The sequence below is a fragment of the Mycetomoellerius zeteki genome, unplaced genomic scaffold, assembly GCF_001594055.1.
Source record: "Mycetomoellerius zeteki isolate Tzet28-1 unplaced genomic scaffold, Tzet1.0 scaffold59, whole genome shotgun sequence".
Classification (NCBI taxonomy): Eukaryota; Metazoa; Arthropoda; class Insecta; order Hymenoptera; family Formicidae; genus Mycetomoellerius; species Mycetomoellerius zeteki.
Window position 1 is genome coordinate 67,554 of NW_017257599.1, and position 18,309 is coordinate 85,862.

Genomic DNA, 18,309 nt, shown 5'->3' on the forward strand with positions numbered 1-18,309 from the left:
AAGAGGATCTAACTCTGTGTTCATAGATTTCTGATCAAAATGTGAAGTTTGTTTTAAATATATTTTAAATTAATCGTAATTCATACTCTCAGACACTATTTAACTATGAATTTGTATATACGTTCGATATTTTATTGACACAGTCAAGTCTCCGGAATCTCTGGGTAACCACTTAGCATCATTGCTCTCGGAAGCAGAGTACAGAGTTCAAGAGCTCGGCGGCAGTACTTCTGGCAGCGGCGGAACAAATCTATTGGAACCACCTTGCCATAGAGCCAGTTTTTCCACACAACACAACAACCTCACGGGATGCAGTGGTAGCACAGAGGATAAGCAACTTGCCCTGTGGGAAAGGAGATCCAGGGCCCTCAGAAAAATGTTGCTAGGTTTCGATCAAGCGCGTGAGTGTAATAGATTTAATGTAAAATGTTTAATATAAAAGATTTAATATGCTTATTTCATATAAATATTTAATATTTAATTTAATATTTAATATAAAACATTTAATATAAATTCTCAAATTGTGTTAGCGCGCCAAAGATATGTAAGCATATATATCTAGTACCATTTTGAAGGGATAAATTTGTGACACATACACAAATACTTTTACACTAAAATATAAACGTTTACTTCAGGCCCACCCGATATACCTTTCTCAGTCGCGATCGATGTCATTGGAACGATGTCAATAACAGTCAGGTTTCAAGAACCAGACTCGCATGACTCTCCGATTTGTACTAAATTTAAAGTTCAATGGAGCCTGCACGATGACTTTTCGGTTATTTGCGGCGAGAAAGAAGTCTTGGACATAAAGCAGAAAGAGACATTTTCGTGTGGCCGCAGGAAATTTGAAAGGCTATAGTAGGTTCAGGAACTCGACGCCCGCACACGTTACACCTAGCAGTAAGTATACGTATAGCGTCAATCTTGTTATACCGTTGCAGTAGTACGATTATATAATGATGATTATGATCATCGGTGTTTATTATCATAACGAGTTTAAATATTCTTGATTTTACAAATAATATAAATATTTACGATAATTTCAAGGTTGGAGAGACATAGACGGTAGAATGTCCAGATTCGCGGGACGGCTGGAACAGCTCAACACTCTATTTACCGACATAAAGCGTCCGGAATATACACAAGAAACGCCAGCGGTACAGAGGCGAAATCACAAGAAAAAAACAACGATAAAGCAACTCTTCACGGCAACAAGTAAATTCCAGAAGAATCTCAGACGAGGAGTGTTTCTAGCATGTCTGCTCTACCACGAGGACAAAGTTCTTGTTACCAACGAGGACTTCTTACCCGTAATCGAGATTGATGAGATGTATCCCAGTTGTATTTACAATGATTTTCATTGGCTCATGAAAGTTGCCTGTACATGGGATGATGTTAAATCCCTTCGGCAGGATATGGAAAAGAGTCACAGCAGCTCGACTAATCATTTTAGGATAAAGTTGCTTCAAGCTGCTGCTCAAATGCAGGTAATGTTGTGAATCGTTTATTAAAAACATAGAAAACTTTAATTTAGCTTAACCATTTATGAGCTCGTATTGTTCAATATATAAAAATACGTATAATCCTATGATATTTTTGTTTAATTCACTTTGCAGACTGCATTGTGCATACAAGACCTTGGACAGTTATACCATAAACCCATTAGAGACATTCAAGGCACCTTAGTGATCTCGACAATAAATTATATAAAGTCGTCAAAATTGATTTCTGTATTAAACAGCAGATGGTTACCACTCAATAAAGTTATAAAGAAGATCATAACGCACGAAGACAGTAACGTCGCCGACATCTTGATGGCCAGCATACAAGAACAAATGACATACCATCAAGTCAGCAGTATTAAACTATCTAAGGGTTTATATCTCGGTTATCTGAAAATGCAAAGTAGCGTAGATCTCATACAAGTCGTTGTCCCAACGAAATCTCCGAATGTATTGCCACATTGTAAGATTCGCGACAATCCGCACGTATCAGCGTAAGTTTACATTCATTGAAACTTATTAAAACACAAAATATCACATTTCTGAATTATTTACGTTATATTATCATACTTTCGTTTTTATTTGTCAAGGGAGGAATGGGATTATCTCAAAAGAATAACACGCATCAGCACGTCTGAGACTTCCGTGAAGGAATCTGAAGAAAAGGAGAATGTGACGAACGAGGCGCAAGGTACGGAGCAGCAAAAGCTGTTTGTTGACCTAGTTGCCGCAACAGCGCGACGTCTGTTTAATTACATAGAGGTCAGTCCAGAGGATTCGCTGGTGCATCGGTTATACGACGCTGAGGTGATAGATCTAACTCACGACGTCTCATTCCTAATCGTCGTACCACCTGCCGAAACAGCCTGCTGCGTACCTGGCACGCGAGAAATCCTGTTACAGCGCAGTGATCTCTTATCGTTGCCCATTCAGGTCTTCGAAATGGTCCACTTGAGTACGTATCAGAAGGATGTAATCAATCGTTACTCGAGACTCAGTTGCATCTTGGAATTGGACACCGCACAGGCTCAGCATAATCACAGAGAAGCCTTCAGTTCCTTGGAATTGAGCATTGCGAAGGACAAACTGGCGAGACTACAAGATCTTCAGTCACAAGTGAACACCGTATGGAAAGGCGCTAGATGGCTAATCGATGTTATAACTTTCGCGAGAGATCGTGGCTCCTCCCAACAAAACGTAATTATTATTACGTAATGTTTTCCGTAACGTATTTTATTGTACTTTAAGTTTATTTAAACACTGTTTAATTTTATATCGTTTGTGATTAATTGATACTTTCTCACAGATTGCGATGCAAACCGTGGGCATATCTATGAAGCACTTACTCAGTTTGGATAGAAATAAGAACAATAGTAATAGCTTGAAACGAAGTTTATTACAATTACCACCTAGAGACCCTAAGCTCGTAAAATCGAGTCCTGGCCGTGGCAGCTGGCCAGGTCCCAATCTGTCGAAGTCATCTTCCAATCTCCTTATGACAGAATTCAGCAAAAGCGAACAACAGCTGCCTAGTGGACAGTATATATACAAAGGTAGCAACACCTCGAACACGTCGACAATTTCGCAGCCACAGAAATCGTCGTGCGAACCGATAAGTAGCAGTAGTAATCTGACAACCACTAGCAGCACGAATTATCTGGTACCGCTGCAGAACATGAGATTACCGCCCTCCAAGTCCGAGGACACATTGATTTTCTCCAAGTACAAACACAGCCCGCGAAATCGTTCTGCTACGATAACATCGGCATCAGCTAACACCAGTCCGTTACTGAGTATTAAACCTATCATTTATAGCGGTTCGTTGTTAAGTGTATCCACCACGATGACGAATACTACGAGCCTGCTCAGTGTGAGCAATACGAATTCCGACAGTCTGCACTCACTGAGTAGCGACGACTATCCCGCGACAAATTCGGGCATCTGTTTGAAACCTGGCCACTCAGTCAAGGTCAAAATGTCCAAACCAACTGCGAGCGTGGCGGCGATGGCCGCCATTACGTCGGATAATCTAAACGAGGAGAAGGAAGAGGCAACGATGATGCCAGCACCTTTACCTGGAATTCTTCAGGTATAGCCTTTAATTTTGCAATATTTAATATTTTTCCTCATACTAACATTTATCATACTAGATGCAACATTTCGAAAATTTTAATTTTTAGCAACGTTAAATCCTTGGATTCGCCATATACAGTTTTTAAATGATATTCTTCCTTCCTGTAGGGAACGCAAGTCTAACCCGATTATGATTAAAAACAATTATTCACTTGGTTCTCTAGTGCAAACCGATGTAGTGGACATATTAAGTAAGCTGTCACATATACGAGGGTAAATCAATAAGTAACCGTGTTTGAAGACAGGTGACGTTGCTGATGCAAGTTGGCATTACCACCGTGTACTACCATCTTTCAAATGACGCCATACAAAATTTCAGAGTGATTCATGCAATAGTCTTGATTTGACAGCAATTCGTAGTGAGAGTGTTTGATGTTTTCTGATACTATAGAAAAAGAACAATATCGATTCGTGATTCGCTTTTTATTTTTGGATGGAAAAACGTGCGAAGAAATAAAAACGAAGTTGGATGCCGTCTATGGGAACTCTTCACCATCTATGACAACCGTCAGATATTGGTTCAACGAATTCAAACATGGTCGTTCATCTGTTTTTGATGACGAGCGCCCAGGCCGTCCGGCAGTGGTTACTGAGGAAATCGTTGAAAAAGTCCACGACATGATTCTCGCTGATCGACGAACGAAAGTGCATGAAGTAGCAGAGGCCATAGGCGTGTCGTATGGAACGGCATTTAATATCTTGCATGATAATTTAGGAATGAAAAAGCTGTCGACCCGATGGGTGCCGCGAATGCTCACGGTGGACAACAAGCGAATGCGGCTATCAATTTCAAAGCAATGTTTGGAGCTGTTCAAGCGCAATCCGAAGGAGTTTTTGCGTCGAGTAGTAACCGTTGATGAAACATGGATTCATTACTACACACCGGAGACCAAAGTACAGTCAAAACAGTGGATTTCACCCGGCGAACGTGTTCCGCAGAAGGCCAAGACGGTCCCATCGGCCTGAAAAATGATGACCACTGATTTTTGGAATGAGCAAGGCGTAATCTTCATCGACTACATGGGGAAAAGCAAAACTGTCACGGGGCAGTACTATGCTGACTTATTGGGCCGATTCGATGTTGAATTGAAGAAAAGCGCCCCCATTTGGCGAAAATAAAAGTGTTGTTCCATCAGGATAATGGACCGGCTCACTCCTCTGCAGTCGCCATAGTCAAATTGGTCGAATTGCGGTACGAATTGCTGCCGCATCCATCGTATACTCTCCGGATTTGGCCCCCTGCGATTTCTTCTTGTTTCCAAACTTGAAAAAATGGCTCGGTGGAAAAATATTCACGTCGAATGAGGAGGTCATTGCCGAAACAGAGGCCTATTTTGCAGAGTTCGACGAATCGTATTTTTTGGAGGGATTAAAAAAATGGCGGAAACATTGGGAAAAGTGTATCCCCCTAAAAGGGGATTACGTTGAAAAATAAAAAAAAGTTTTGTGAAAATCTTGCGTCTTCATTACTAACACTGATACTTATTGATTTACCCTCGTATGCTTAGTATGCCAAAATCAATATGGCATGAAATATTTATTATGATCATTTTACACCTTATAATAGCTATTAGGAGCGTGATTTAATTTTCAGGATGTTGTTCTCAAATACTGATTTATTTAAATAAGATAATGAACGAATACTTTAATTAAAATATTTTCCTTCGTTTTGTATAAATTTTCTCTTCTTTCTGGCAAAAGATGGATTCCGCGATAAAGATTCTTCTTTGGAGTTCATCCAAATTTTAGCAAATTTTCGCACATCTTCGAAATTATGAAAGTGTGTATCCTCTATAACATGTTGCATTGACTGGAACAAGTGAAAATCAGATGGTGCAATGTCTGAAGAATATGCGGGGTGCGATAAGACTTATTATTCCAGCTTTAATTGCATTCGCTTCACTGATAATACAATATGAAGTCGAGCATTGTCGTGAAGAAGGATCACTTTGCGTCGTTTACTTGTAATTGGAGACCGTTTTTGGTATAATGCTTCAATTTGTATAATTGTTGTCGATAACGCTTAGCGCGCGGTAACAGTTTCTTTTGAATTTAATAATTCACAGTACATCACTTTCTTGATCTCACATAAAATACACAGAAATACATTTAAACCGTGAATATTGCGTCTTGAAGTGAATGCTGCTGGTTGGCTTGGATCAACCCATTTTTTTCGTATGAGATAACCAAAATAGATTCATTTTTCATCCCCAGTAACAATTCGATACAAAAAACTCTTTTTTTTTCTGGAGATCAACGAAATGCAAATGTTCAATCGGTTCGCAATGGCATTTTCCAATAATTGATGTGGAACCCATTTTCCTTCTTTGTGAATCTTTCCCATATCACGTAAATGTTTAGTAACTGTTGTACTATCAATATTCCATTCTCTGGAAAATTCTGAAGTGAATTGTGCTGAAGTGGATTTTCATTCAATAATGCTTGCAAATTTAATCTATATTTTCCAGCTTTTTTGGTTGTCCCGAATGATCCTTGTCGTTAACATTAAAATCACCACTTTTGAATCGTCTGAATCAATATTCACATGTCTTAATTGATGGAGCAACATTACCATCAGTTTCTATCAGAATTCTGTGACCTTCAGTCGCCGTTTTCTTCTGATTAAAAAAACAAAAGCAACGCATGCTGAAAATGCTCTTTAGGAAGCTCCATTTTTTAAATGGTGAACACGATGTTTACTGCCTCTATTGCTAATAAAGTACTAAATATCATGGAGTAATAGTAAAACATTAAGAAATAATAGCTGCGATTGGAATGTCTTCGACTATATTGACATTAGTGTCATCTCTTGCAAAACCCTCAAAATTAAATCTCATTCCTAATACTCGTATATTAAAGATAAATTGTATGTGTATGTAATGTGTTATAACACAGTATGAGATCGTATCAATATTTCATGAGTTTCCATGAAATGATATACGCAGTTTCACACACACACGCACGCACGCACGCACGCACGCACACACGCACGCACGCACAGGCAAGAGATATTGTATAAAGAATTAAAAATTACACAGGCCTGTGAAATGAAGAGTCTAAAAAGAAACAAAAAGAGCTGCCGGAGTAGCAGTTTCCTGGGTAGTTTTTCATGCTGAATCAGAATCTGGTAACAGAATTGTTCCATCACGTCAAGATTTCGAGATATTCTAACCTAAAGTTGCAAAAAACGCTTATTTTTGTATATTCGAGTTTCTGCCGTATTTAGAGTATACTCTCTTAACATAGCACTAATTTTACACGAAAGTACTATATCTTACCTTTCAAACCCATATTTCAGTAACAACTGAGTAAATGATATACATACATAAATTTATTGCAGTCAAGGAATGGGGATATACTTATTATTCACTAGTTGAAAATTGAGCAAAGCCTCCAAATCCAAAACTCTTAATATCCATTCTTTAAACATTTTTTTAAACTCAAAGATTTTAGGATTTAAAGGTTGGTACTTTAAGCGGTTTATGGCTCAGGAGTTTAGACATTAAGGGCTTAGGATTTGTAGGCTTTAGAATAAGAAATATATGTAGGCAATGAATAAGAAATATATCCCCATTTCTTGACTGCAATATATTTCTGTATATCATTTGCCCAGTTGTTACTGAAACCAAAAATTCAATGTTACATCTCCGAAAAAAAATTAGGTAACTCTTGACAAAAGGGGATCCAGCTCGGATGACCTTGACCTTGACATACGTTATCAAGGTCACGGCCCTGAGTGACCTTCAGATGGTTTTAGCCCGCAACCGTCTTTCGTTAAAAAGTTATTAACAAAAAAAGTTTGGAAAATAACATTATTTCTGCTATACATGCAATACTAAATACTATTCTACATAGATTTTGACTTTCAACACGAAGCGACTTTCACCCCCCTCCCTCCCTGCCAACGGGCACACAACTCTCATCCCACCCTCCCCCTACAAAGAGACGCTCGATTCTCCCCCCTCCCCCCTGCAAAGGGGCGCACGACTCTCACCCTCTCCCCCTGCAAAGGGGCGTCCGATTCTCATTCCCCATCCCCCTGTTTGAGAGTTGTGCGCTCTTTTGCAAGGGGAAAGAAGGGTGACAATCGGCAGTGAAAGTTATGCGCCCCTTTGCAGGCGGGGAGAAAAGTGAGAGTCGGGGGTGTGTCGTGCGTCCTTTTGCAGGGGGGAGGGGGGAAAGTCGGAGGTGAGAGCCATGCGCCTCTTTGCAGGGGGGAAGAGAAAATCGAGGGTGAAAGTCGTGCGCTCCTTTGCAGGAGGAAGAGGGGTAAGAGTCGAGGGTGAAAGCCATCTACCTGTTGGAGGTCTTTCAGGGTCATGACGTTGACGACGTATGTCAAAGTCGCGGTCGTCGGCTCAGCGTCCCCTACAGTGCATGACTATCAAACATATTTTAAAACAGTGAATTCTGGTGTTATATAGTTGAACTTCTTTTGTTCATAACTTTTTAACGAACGACGGCTCAAACTTGTTGAAGGTCACTCAGGGTCATGACCTTGATGACATATGTCAAAGTCGCGGTCATCGGCGCGACATCTCCTACAATGCACGATTATCAAACATATTTTAAAGCAGAGCATTCTCGTGTTATATAGTTCAACTTTTTTTATTCATAACTTTTTAATGAATAACGAGCGACGGCTAAAATTTGTTCAAGGTCACTCAGGTTACGACCTTGATAACATTTCAAGGTCAAAGTCAAGGTCATCGGAGCTGAGCCCCCTTTTATCAAGATTTATCAAAAATTATATCAAATTAAAACAATATGGATTTGAAAGGTAAGATTTAGTACTTTCAAGTAAAATTAGTGCTAATGTTGAGAGAGGTATACTCTAAATACGGCAGAAACTCGAATATATCAAAAAAGCGTTTTTTGCAACTTTAGGTTAGAATATCTCGAAATCCTGATGTGATGGAACAATTTTGTTGCCACATTTCGATTCAGCATGAAAAATTATGTAAGAAATGACTACTCTCATTTCTGTTTTCTAATCATCGCAGGCCTGTGTTATTAATAACGTGATTTTTATGGCAATATATCGTGTTATACGACTGTGTATTTATTATAGCTTGGATATGTATTGCATTTTTCTAGTGTTTGTCTAAACACAAATTGTGTTTGTAAGATTGAGACGTTGACTTAATAGACTAAGGGGTCACTGTAGTGATTATGTTACCCATTTCGGCAAGTATAGGAAGTAGGTAACTTTCTATTTCATGTAAAACATATATAAAAAGAAAATTTTTTTTTTAAATTTAAGCCCCATTGTGGTTCCTATTAAAGGGAAGGTGTGTTTTACAAAATTTTGCAGATTCGAGCGTTTTTATTGAAAGCGTTAAGGTTAAATGTTGCAATCGATGGTTAGAACCCTTATTCCAAGGTATTATTGGCGGAAGCTTCCATATTCTTCAGAAGGTTGTAAGAGATCGCCACACTGTGTCAAAAATTAGACAGAAATTCAACTTTGTCGCTATCAATTTTTTCTTTCAGAATAAATGTATTACTTTGACCCGGTATAGCGACCTCTTGTACCGTTCTGAGGGGTATTTTATACTCTTCTAAGGGGGAGTTTCCGTCCGTTTTGGAATAAAAGTATTAACTATCGATTGCAACAACATTTAACCTTAACACTTTCAGTAAAAACGCCCAAAATCTGCAAAATGTTAGAAAGCCCACCTCCCCTTCAATAGGAACCTCGACTGGGCTTAAATATTTTTTTTAATGTTCTATATAAATAAAAGGTTACCCACTTCTCATACTTGTTGAAATGGATAACAAAATCACTACAACGATCTATTGATCTACAAGTCACTTACGGAAAAAAACTATTAGTGTCACAATTAGTGTAATAGTGCAATAGTAAATTCGATCACTATTACACTACTAGTGTGATTAGTAGCGTAATAGTGATGGAAAAAATTTCGTTGAAATTTCATTGAAATTTTACTGAAGTTTTATTGCAAAAATAGGTATTATTGATTAGCATCATATTTTAGAGGATATACGACAAAATTGTAATAAAAAAGTTTCCTTCATGAATTCGAGAACTAATTTTACGATTCAATTATGCACCCATTTGAATACGTAAGTTCACTTACTATGTTTGACCCTGCGATCATACGGGAACTGCTTCTTCGAAGAACCATGAACACCTATAATGCTAACGGACGTATAATTGTAACATATCTCGTCAAAGATGTTATGACAGAGACGGAACATGTATAGAAAAATAATTAATGTTAAATATAATTGTAATGTAAATGACGATACCTAGCTATAATACTTGTTTTTAATAATACCGTAAAATATTATTTTTACAAGCTGAAATAATACTAATTGCTCCAATGATATATATGTACCTTTTACTCTAATAAATTTTGTATAACAAACATTACAATTACTGAAAATAGTTCTATGTTATGTCATATGTCGTCATACATTACTGCAGTAGTAAGACTACTGGCTCAGTAGTGACACTATTGCGTATCACTGGTGATACTACTGATATCAGTAGTGACACTATTAAATGTCAGTAGTGCACTACTGTGCACTATTACGCATTAATAGTTTTTTTCCATAAGGAGTAGCACTGCAAAGTGTTAAAAAAGCGCTTACATTTTTAAACGCTTTTTTTAATACGTTAAGTGGTATGTGCCACTTAGAGAGTGAATTACAAAAAAATATTAACTTTAAAACAAATAATAAATTTTGAAAGGCTTCATATATACTCTTTTGTAAATAAAAATAAGAATTCATAAAGTACTGAATATTCTTTTATAGCACCTTCTTTTTATTCACTAAGTATTGAAGTATTTTTTAGATACACATATATATTACACATAAACTTATATATTACACATAAGCTTATATATTATATATATATATATATACACATTTATATTACACATAAGCTTACACATCGACATAACATGTTGTATCAATTATATAGTTTTATGGACCCTAATTATATATACACGTTTATGGATAATCGTATTTCTTATGCTAAATTGTTGCATTTTGTTATTCTTCCTATCATGTGATGTACCCTTTATAAGAGATATATTATCATAATATCTTTGCAGGTTTATGCGGCCTACGAGACTGGTTTAGCAGCTGGTACTAGTTTGAAGCTGCACGTAACACCAAGGACCACGGCGCGGGAAGTCGTGGATCTTGTTGTGAAGCAACTTAATATGGCAGTGGTCCTAAAAGGACAAAGGGGACCCACTTACGCGGCCGATGAGTTACCAAACTTTTGTCTAGTTGCCGTAATTGGTGCGCGAGAGCGTTGTTTAAGGGATGATTTTAAACCGCTTCAGTTGCAAAATCCGTGGAAAAAAGGACGGCTGTACGTTAGACAAAAGCAGGATGTTCTTGCCGCACTTGAGCACAGTAGCAAACACACCGCGTACTTATAGCAGAAGTAAAGTGGTATTTCCAAATGAATAATGACGTTACTTATCGAGTAATGTAAATTAAATTTTAGTACGCCCTACACGTACAAACGTAACGTTCCCAAACAATGATATTTCGCATAAAGCGTACTAGTCGTGCATCTTCAACGGCACTATAAACGAAATATTTTAGTGAACAGCGACCTAAAGGAAAAGTAGTTCATATATGATGCTTCACAAACCAGAGAGCCATTTTTCTTGAATTTTTCTTCCAGTTTTATAATATTCTTAAACGAATGTGACTTCGTGAGATCCGGTCATTTCATATAAAAAACAAATTATAAATTCAAAATCATTTTACTAAAAAGAAAAAATGTTTGAGTCTCTAAATGAGTAACATATTAGTGACATATTATTTAGAAAAATTAACACTCTTTTGACAAATTGCTTATTAAGTTGGCTGCCTTCTACTTTTTACTTTTTATAAACGAAACGAACGTTATTTTGTAGAAAAAATATTTTGAATCAACACAATTATATTTAGGTCTAATTTCACTATTAAACATAGATTTAGATCACTATGTGTAATTGTGATAGTAGAGTGACTATACATTGTAATATATTTGAATGAAAAACAAATTTTGATGTTATCAAACACAAAAAGTACTTAATTATGCTTCTTTGTATAAAAAAGAAACTTTCATGTATTTGTCAAAACCATACATGAAAAATCAAAATCTAAATATTATTTAAACGATCATTACATTTTAATCGGATACTGTTTTAGTCGTATGGTGTTTTATTTTTCTCTAAAATATAAAGTCTATAATAACTTCTAATTATTGAATACAATAATTCACTATGCAAGGCCATTTTGCAACAGGAGTTTGTGTTGAGAATAGTCATTTTTGACGTATTCTTGCGTTCTGAATGTCGGTAAAAGTTGGCTACCACGTCACAATTTTAAGCAAAATAGTGGTTAAAAGACACAAAATAACGATTTTAAGCTGATTTTCAAAACGTTGCAATACCGGCATTTAATTTTTTTTGTTTAATTTTATTAATGTTACATCAAAGTATAAGTTTTTGTTTTTAAAATGTATTTTGATTCATTTCGAAATGTTTATCCTATCATTCTTTAATAGAATATTAATTACCCAGCGAACCCCAAGTTACATACACAGAAAAAAATGAATTCCTGATTCATTTATATTTTTATTCTTGTATGCTATTTACTTTCATTTAAGCATAAAATGTTCTCTTCAATTATAAATGTTCACTGGCGTCAATAATAAATAGATTTGTGCAAAGTATTTTATTCTTAAAATTGTGTTCTTGTTTCTAAAATCATTACATGGTTCTAACAAACTCAATCGCATTATTTAGAAACTATTTACTTTTGGATTTAGAAGAGGCGGTTGCCTATACACGCGGGCGGATTTTCCGCGGCGGATTCGCGGATCTGCTATCCACAGTTAAATGGGTGAGATGAACAATAAATCCGCCGCGGCGGATCTATTGCTCAGCCTGTGTGTGCAGCCAGCGTTCTCTACCATTATGACGAGATTGACCGTCTGTTTGCATCATTATTTGCAATATAGCTAACGGAGGTATTGGTAGAACGGTTTCAGCATTTCACTTGTCTTTCAATCACATTAGTAGAGTTTGATTCAGTTTTTCCTTGAGAGCTTGTACTCCGTGCACATTAGGAGGCATGTTCTATAAATGTATTTATAGACTTATAGATATGACTTTATAGATGTGTTTATAGCACTTCATTTACAAAGCTATCATCACTTACTGCAGCATTGGTTTCTGTCATCTTGATGTTACTGGAAAGCATACTAGGGGCTTGAAATAAGTTGACAAAAGGTATCATTGAAGAAAAAATAATGCTAATACAAGCATATTTAATGATGAACGAGTGCAACTTTATTCTTTTATTGAAATAAAATTTGTTTTGAACTAAGAATATAATTTATTTTATTTTAAGACTAATTTATTTTTAATTGGAAATTGTTTATTCTTAGCACTATTTTAAGCATGAAATATTCTTCGATTAAAGCATTTATGCATTCCTTTAAGAATTCATTTTTTTGTGTGTAGTGTTCGCTAGGTTACAATTATTTGTAATAATGGCTGTGTACCAATTTCTCTTCACATTGTCACAAATGACCCTACATTATAAGATAATTGTGACAATGTACTGTAAGAAATTTAGATGAAATAGGCATAACAGAGAAGTTATCAGCGTCAGAGCTGTGGCTCGGTGGCAGGACGGAAGTCTACCAATATGGAAAAGACCAGGGGCTCTATTCTTGAAAAGAAACGTATACGAAAAACTAGGAAAATACTATAGTATATGTAACGTATACTGTAGTATTTCCCTAGACTTTCGTATACGTTTCTTTTCAAGAATAGACCCCCAGACTTCAGTTCGAATCTCGGAGCACCCTGATATCTTTCTCGTGTTATCGCTTATTTCTTACTGTACATAGGTTAATAATTTTTTCATATTTTGATTAAAATTGATTATATTGTTTAATTAATTTACATTTATTTAAAAATTATAGGATTTAAAAATAAATATATAAAACTCTCGAAATTGTCAAGAATAAAATCAAATAGGGCTATATGAGAGTTATAATGAGGTAAGTGGTGCGCAAAATCTTTATCCAATACCAAGTATTACATAGCTTACTATACCATGTTATAACTCTCACTAGTTCCATTTGGTTCCATTCTTGTTTAGGATTCATGTAAAATTTTCGAAAAGTTTTTCAAACTAATATAATAAAATGGGCTGCGAGCCAATGCTCGTTATTCAGTGCTAATATATAATAAAACTAATACTTCAAGTACATATATGGACAAACGCTCCTATTATGTCATCTTCAAAGTTAATAACAATAAACGAGATCTATCGCAACGAAACAATCATAAAGTTTGAATAATTAATAAACAATAACCAAAATTTCAACCTAAATTTAATAATAAAAATTAATGAAACTAATATGAAACATATTACTTCTCTGGTCTGCATGTATGTACACACGACGTCATTAATGCCTAAGCATTTGAATTTGCAGGAGTATTGAAGCATGTTTAAGACGCGCGTTCCTTTCTAAACATTCGTGTTTATTCATAATCATCAAACATAAACTAAGCTTAACAATTAATAATTTATAAATAATTTAATAATTTATAAATAAAATTGCTCTTATTGTTAGACACAACATTCTGCAATTCTTTCTCATTTTGGTAAAAATATCGATTAAAGGACCAAGCTCCAATGACCTTGACCTTGACATATGTTGTCAAGGTCATGACTCTGAATGACTTCCAACAAGTTTTATCGTTCGTCCTTCGTTAAAAAGTTATTAACAAAAAAAGTTTGAAAAAATAACGTCTTATTTCGGAACAATTTTATTCAATATTTAAAGCATCCAATAGATACACCATACTTATAATTTCAAAAAAAGTGTCAATTCTTTCGTCAAAATTATATATTCTTTTAAATAAGAATTCAGCGAGATAATGTACCTAAACGCTTTTCACGTATTCCATAACAAGGAATTTTTGCTCACATATCCCGCCATACTCTCTCTATATTTTGAGTATGAACACCAGTATCAGGATTTACAAAATTTATTGAATGATCTACAATACAATGAGTGTAATTGTTATCAAGGTTCTTATGCACGCCACTAATCCATATAAATTATTGAACCAGGCAGGACATATTTTCGTATAATTGATAAGAAAGTGTTATTGGATCGATTTGGTACAGGTAGGATGAAAATGTTTTTGATATTACGTTCAATATCACCAAAAACATTGTCCTTCAATTATACGACCTTTATTGTACTTTCCAAGGTTGGCAAGTAACGCGTTACTTGTAACGCCGTTACTTTGTTGATCGTTACCTTGTTATAATAACAATTTGATAATGACATTGTGAATTTTTTATGATGGTAATGCTAACATCAGAGTTAGAAAAGTCAATCGTTACTTGCAATGGATTGAAAAAGTCATTCGTTACTGAAAAAAATAACTCCTAATTTGTAACGCGTTACTTTTTAGTAACGAGTAACGTTACGCGTAACGTTACTCGTTATACTTATAATTTTTTCGGTGTAACGCATAATAGTGACAAGTTACTTTTCGAAGTGACTTTTCTAACTTTAGCACAACCTTAGCGTTTAGTTAGTTAGCATTATCGTCATAAAAAATTGCAACATTGTCATCAAATTGTTTACTATAAAAAGTAACGACAAAGTAACTGAAAAGTAACCAACGTTTGCCAACCCTGGTACTTTCTCTTGCCAACTTTTGCCTCGTCTAATTGCACAATGTAGCCATTTTCATCATAAGTGCCGACTTGCGAAAAATATTGGGAGGCACCAAGAAATATTAGGGGGAACACAACAATATCCACTTTTTTGCGGTGCTACTGATAGAAATAAATCGCTGAAATAACTAAAATCTATCAAATTAGATAGATTAGATTAGAAAATTTTAACGATTTTAACGATTTATTTCCATCAAGAGCATCGCAAAAAAAATGAATAATATTGTGTAGTTGATATCCACTTCTTCAGAAGACTAGTGCACAAGATATTTTGCGATTACAGGAAAAAGGCACTCATGTCCTCTCTTAGGTTTCTCTCTGGTACGTGTATATGCAAGTACACTAGGGGGTTCCTTTTAGAGGCATGTTCAGATTCCCACCTGGGTGCTCCCCGGATGTCATGTCATCATTGTTGTTAACAAACGTTAAACAAGGATAAAATGACATCCGAGGAGCACTCTAATGGAAATCAAAACACGCCTCAACAAGCGACTTACAATCGGTACAACACAATAATCATCTCATCTCCTTGTTTAACATTGGCGAACAACAAGAATGTAATAATACACTGTGTCACACCGTGTCATTACACCATCTCTTGTTGAAAGGCACCCTAGGAGACGACGTGCCAGCGCGAGCATCACTTTTAATTCGCCGCGTCAACGTTATGTGTAACATATGTCATGTGGCCGATGTCTTCTCACAGTTTTAATCGCAGAAATTATTTGCAATTGTTAAAATACCGTTTGTTAACCAAAAGGTAAAAATTATTGAGGAGGCATTGCCCCCCAATAAAATTATTAGGGGAGCAAAAAGTGGTCTGCCCGTAGTTGGCGCCTATGATTTCCACCAATTGGTTTCTGTTTATCGAGAATCCATTGTTAAAGTAACTAAAATTACTTTGATGATATGAAATAGAATGACATAAAATACAAAATATTTAAGTATTTATGTTATGAGCAATGAAATTTATGATTTATGCATAACGACTAATATCGATAATGTCTGCTTTAGTAAAACTTTATCCAAGCTTTATTGAAACATTCATTTTTATTGCTTTAAACAGACAGATTCTTCGCATTAAAAACAAATTTTCTGCTAAAGCAGTGAACTTGTGTTTGCACGGAAGGTTGCGCGCCTCTAGGCAATGGGGGAGGTGGAATGCAGTAGGTAGATGTAGTCTAGAATAGTTTCTGATATTATATATAGCCGAAATAAGACGTTATTTTTTCAAATTTTTTGTTAATAATTTTTTAACGAAGGACGAGCGACAGCTAAAACGACAGCTAAAACTTATTGGAGATTACTCAGGGTCATGGCCTTGACAACATATGTCAAGGTCATTGAAGCTTGGTCCCCTAATCGAGTCCTTTATCCACATTTTTTCAAAGTTTATTTTTTATGAAACAACAATGCGGAAATTGTCTTTTTAATTCTTCTTTTCCATATACACGAATAGAGACAACACAGGAAAAAAAGAACATGTAGGGTAAAAGCAAGGATTATGGAACAGCTTTTTTTAAATTAACATTGCTCCAATATAAATGCATATGAAGACTTTAAATTTACACAGAACTCTTGAGGAATATGTTAGCTACAACATCCAATAAATGAAAGTCGCCAAAATTTAAGTCCAACGTTAATATTAACAAAAAAGTCAAAAGTGAGAAAATGGGAAGGGTCTAAAAAATGGGATGTAATATGGAATACCGATGAAATTTTGACCATAGTAATAAATAACACAATAAATGAAGTCCAAATTTGTTTATTTATATAAACTAATCAAGAAAAATAGAAAACTGTTCAATTTTTATTGTACAATAACACAGAAAATATAATAGCATCATTACGAACGTTATTACGCATGGACAATAAAGAATAAAATTAAATCTTGAACCATTAAATTATGACGTACAATAAATATTAGCATCTAAAATAAACATTAGTCACAAGAAGAAGAAAAGTTATATTTTCAAACGTTAATATTTATTTTAATGATAATGTTTATACATAGAATAATTTAATGATTTAATATTTAATATTGTCTATGTGCAATAATGTTATTTTATTTTCTATCTGCCACAATTATACAGTAAAGATATAAACTATTTAAAACTATATTTTGATAAGTCTACATAAATAAATATAAATCTTTATATATAAATTTGCATTTTATTATTAAAAAACTTAAAATGGCGGTTATACAAAATAAAAATCATTGCACAAAGAATATGTGTAAAATAAGAAAAATTATATTTAATTTTATTTGTTGTTAAAGTACAAAAACATTATAATCTAAATTGACAATAATGAAATTCTTTATGTTTTATGCGTGGTCTACAATGAGCAATAGCAGTAGTGGATTAAGGAATAGGCGTAGAAATCAACCAATCATAATTGATTATCCTCCTTACATTTGACTACAATTAGGTAATTTCTATATCTACTCCTTAATCCACTACTTTGTCCATTGTAAACCATGCATTAATGTTTTATCTTAAACTACGGCTAATAAAATAAGAATTGCAATAAGATTTGTTTCTCTCTTTACTTTGTAATGTATGAAAGAACACATAAAATATAAAAAAATTGAAGATGTATAAAACACAAAAATAATAGTTATTTCTTATTTCCTTTAAATGTTTAATGAACATCAAAATAAAATATATGAAAAAAAGAAACATCTTAAAGAAAATAATAGTTATTTCTTTTTAGTGTTTAATTTAAAGCAACATTTAATAAAATATTTAAAAGATATTTAAAAAATATTTAAAAAAAACGTCTAAAATAAGAAAATAGCAGTTATTCCTTTTTAATTTTTAATTGGAAACGGTGGCACGAAGGACATATAAACTTTGCATTAGTTGCTCCACAATTTTCATGTGTCCACCGATAACATACTACACATTGCACCGATGTTTCT

At 34.8% G+C, this 18,309-nt stretch overlaps 1 protein-coding gene across 1 annotated transcript in view; it reads left to right on the top strand.

Moving 5' to 3' along the window:
- LOC108728216 (uncharacterized) overlaps positions 1-11,362 on the top strand; it is a 35,703-nt gene extending 24,341 nt beyond the window's left edge. The window contains 8 exon segments of the mRNA XM_018456675.1: positions 144-401; positions 636-822; positions 824-903; positions 1,051-1,490; positions 1,620-1,999; positions 2,096-2,702; positions 2,812-3,594; positions 10,724-11,362. Coding sequence (XP_018312177.1) covers positions 144-401; positions 636-822; positions 824-903; positions 1,051-1,490; positions 1,620-1,999; positions 2,096-2,702; positions 2,812-3,594; positions 10,724-11,059 — 3,071 coding nt within the window. The 3' untranslated portion in view covers positions 11,060-11,362.
- The last annotated feature ends 6,947 nt before the right edge of the window (positions 11,363-18,309 follow it).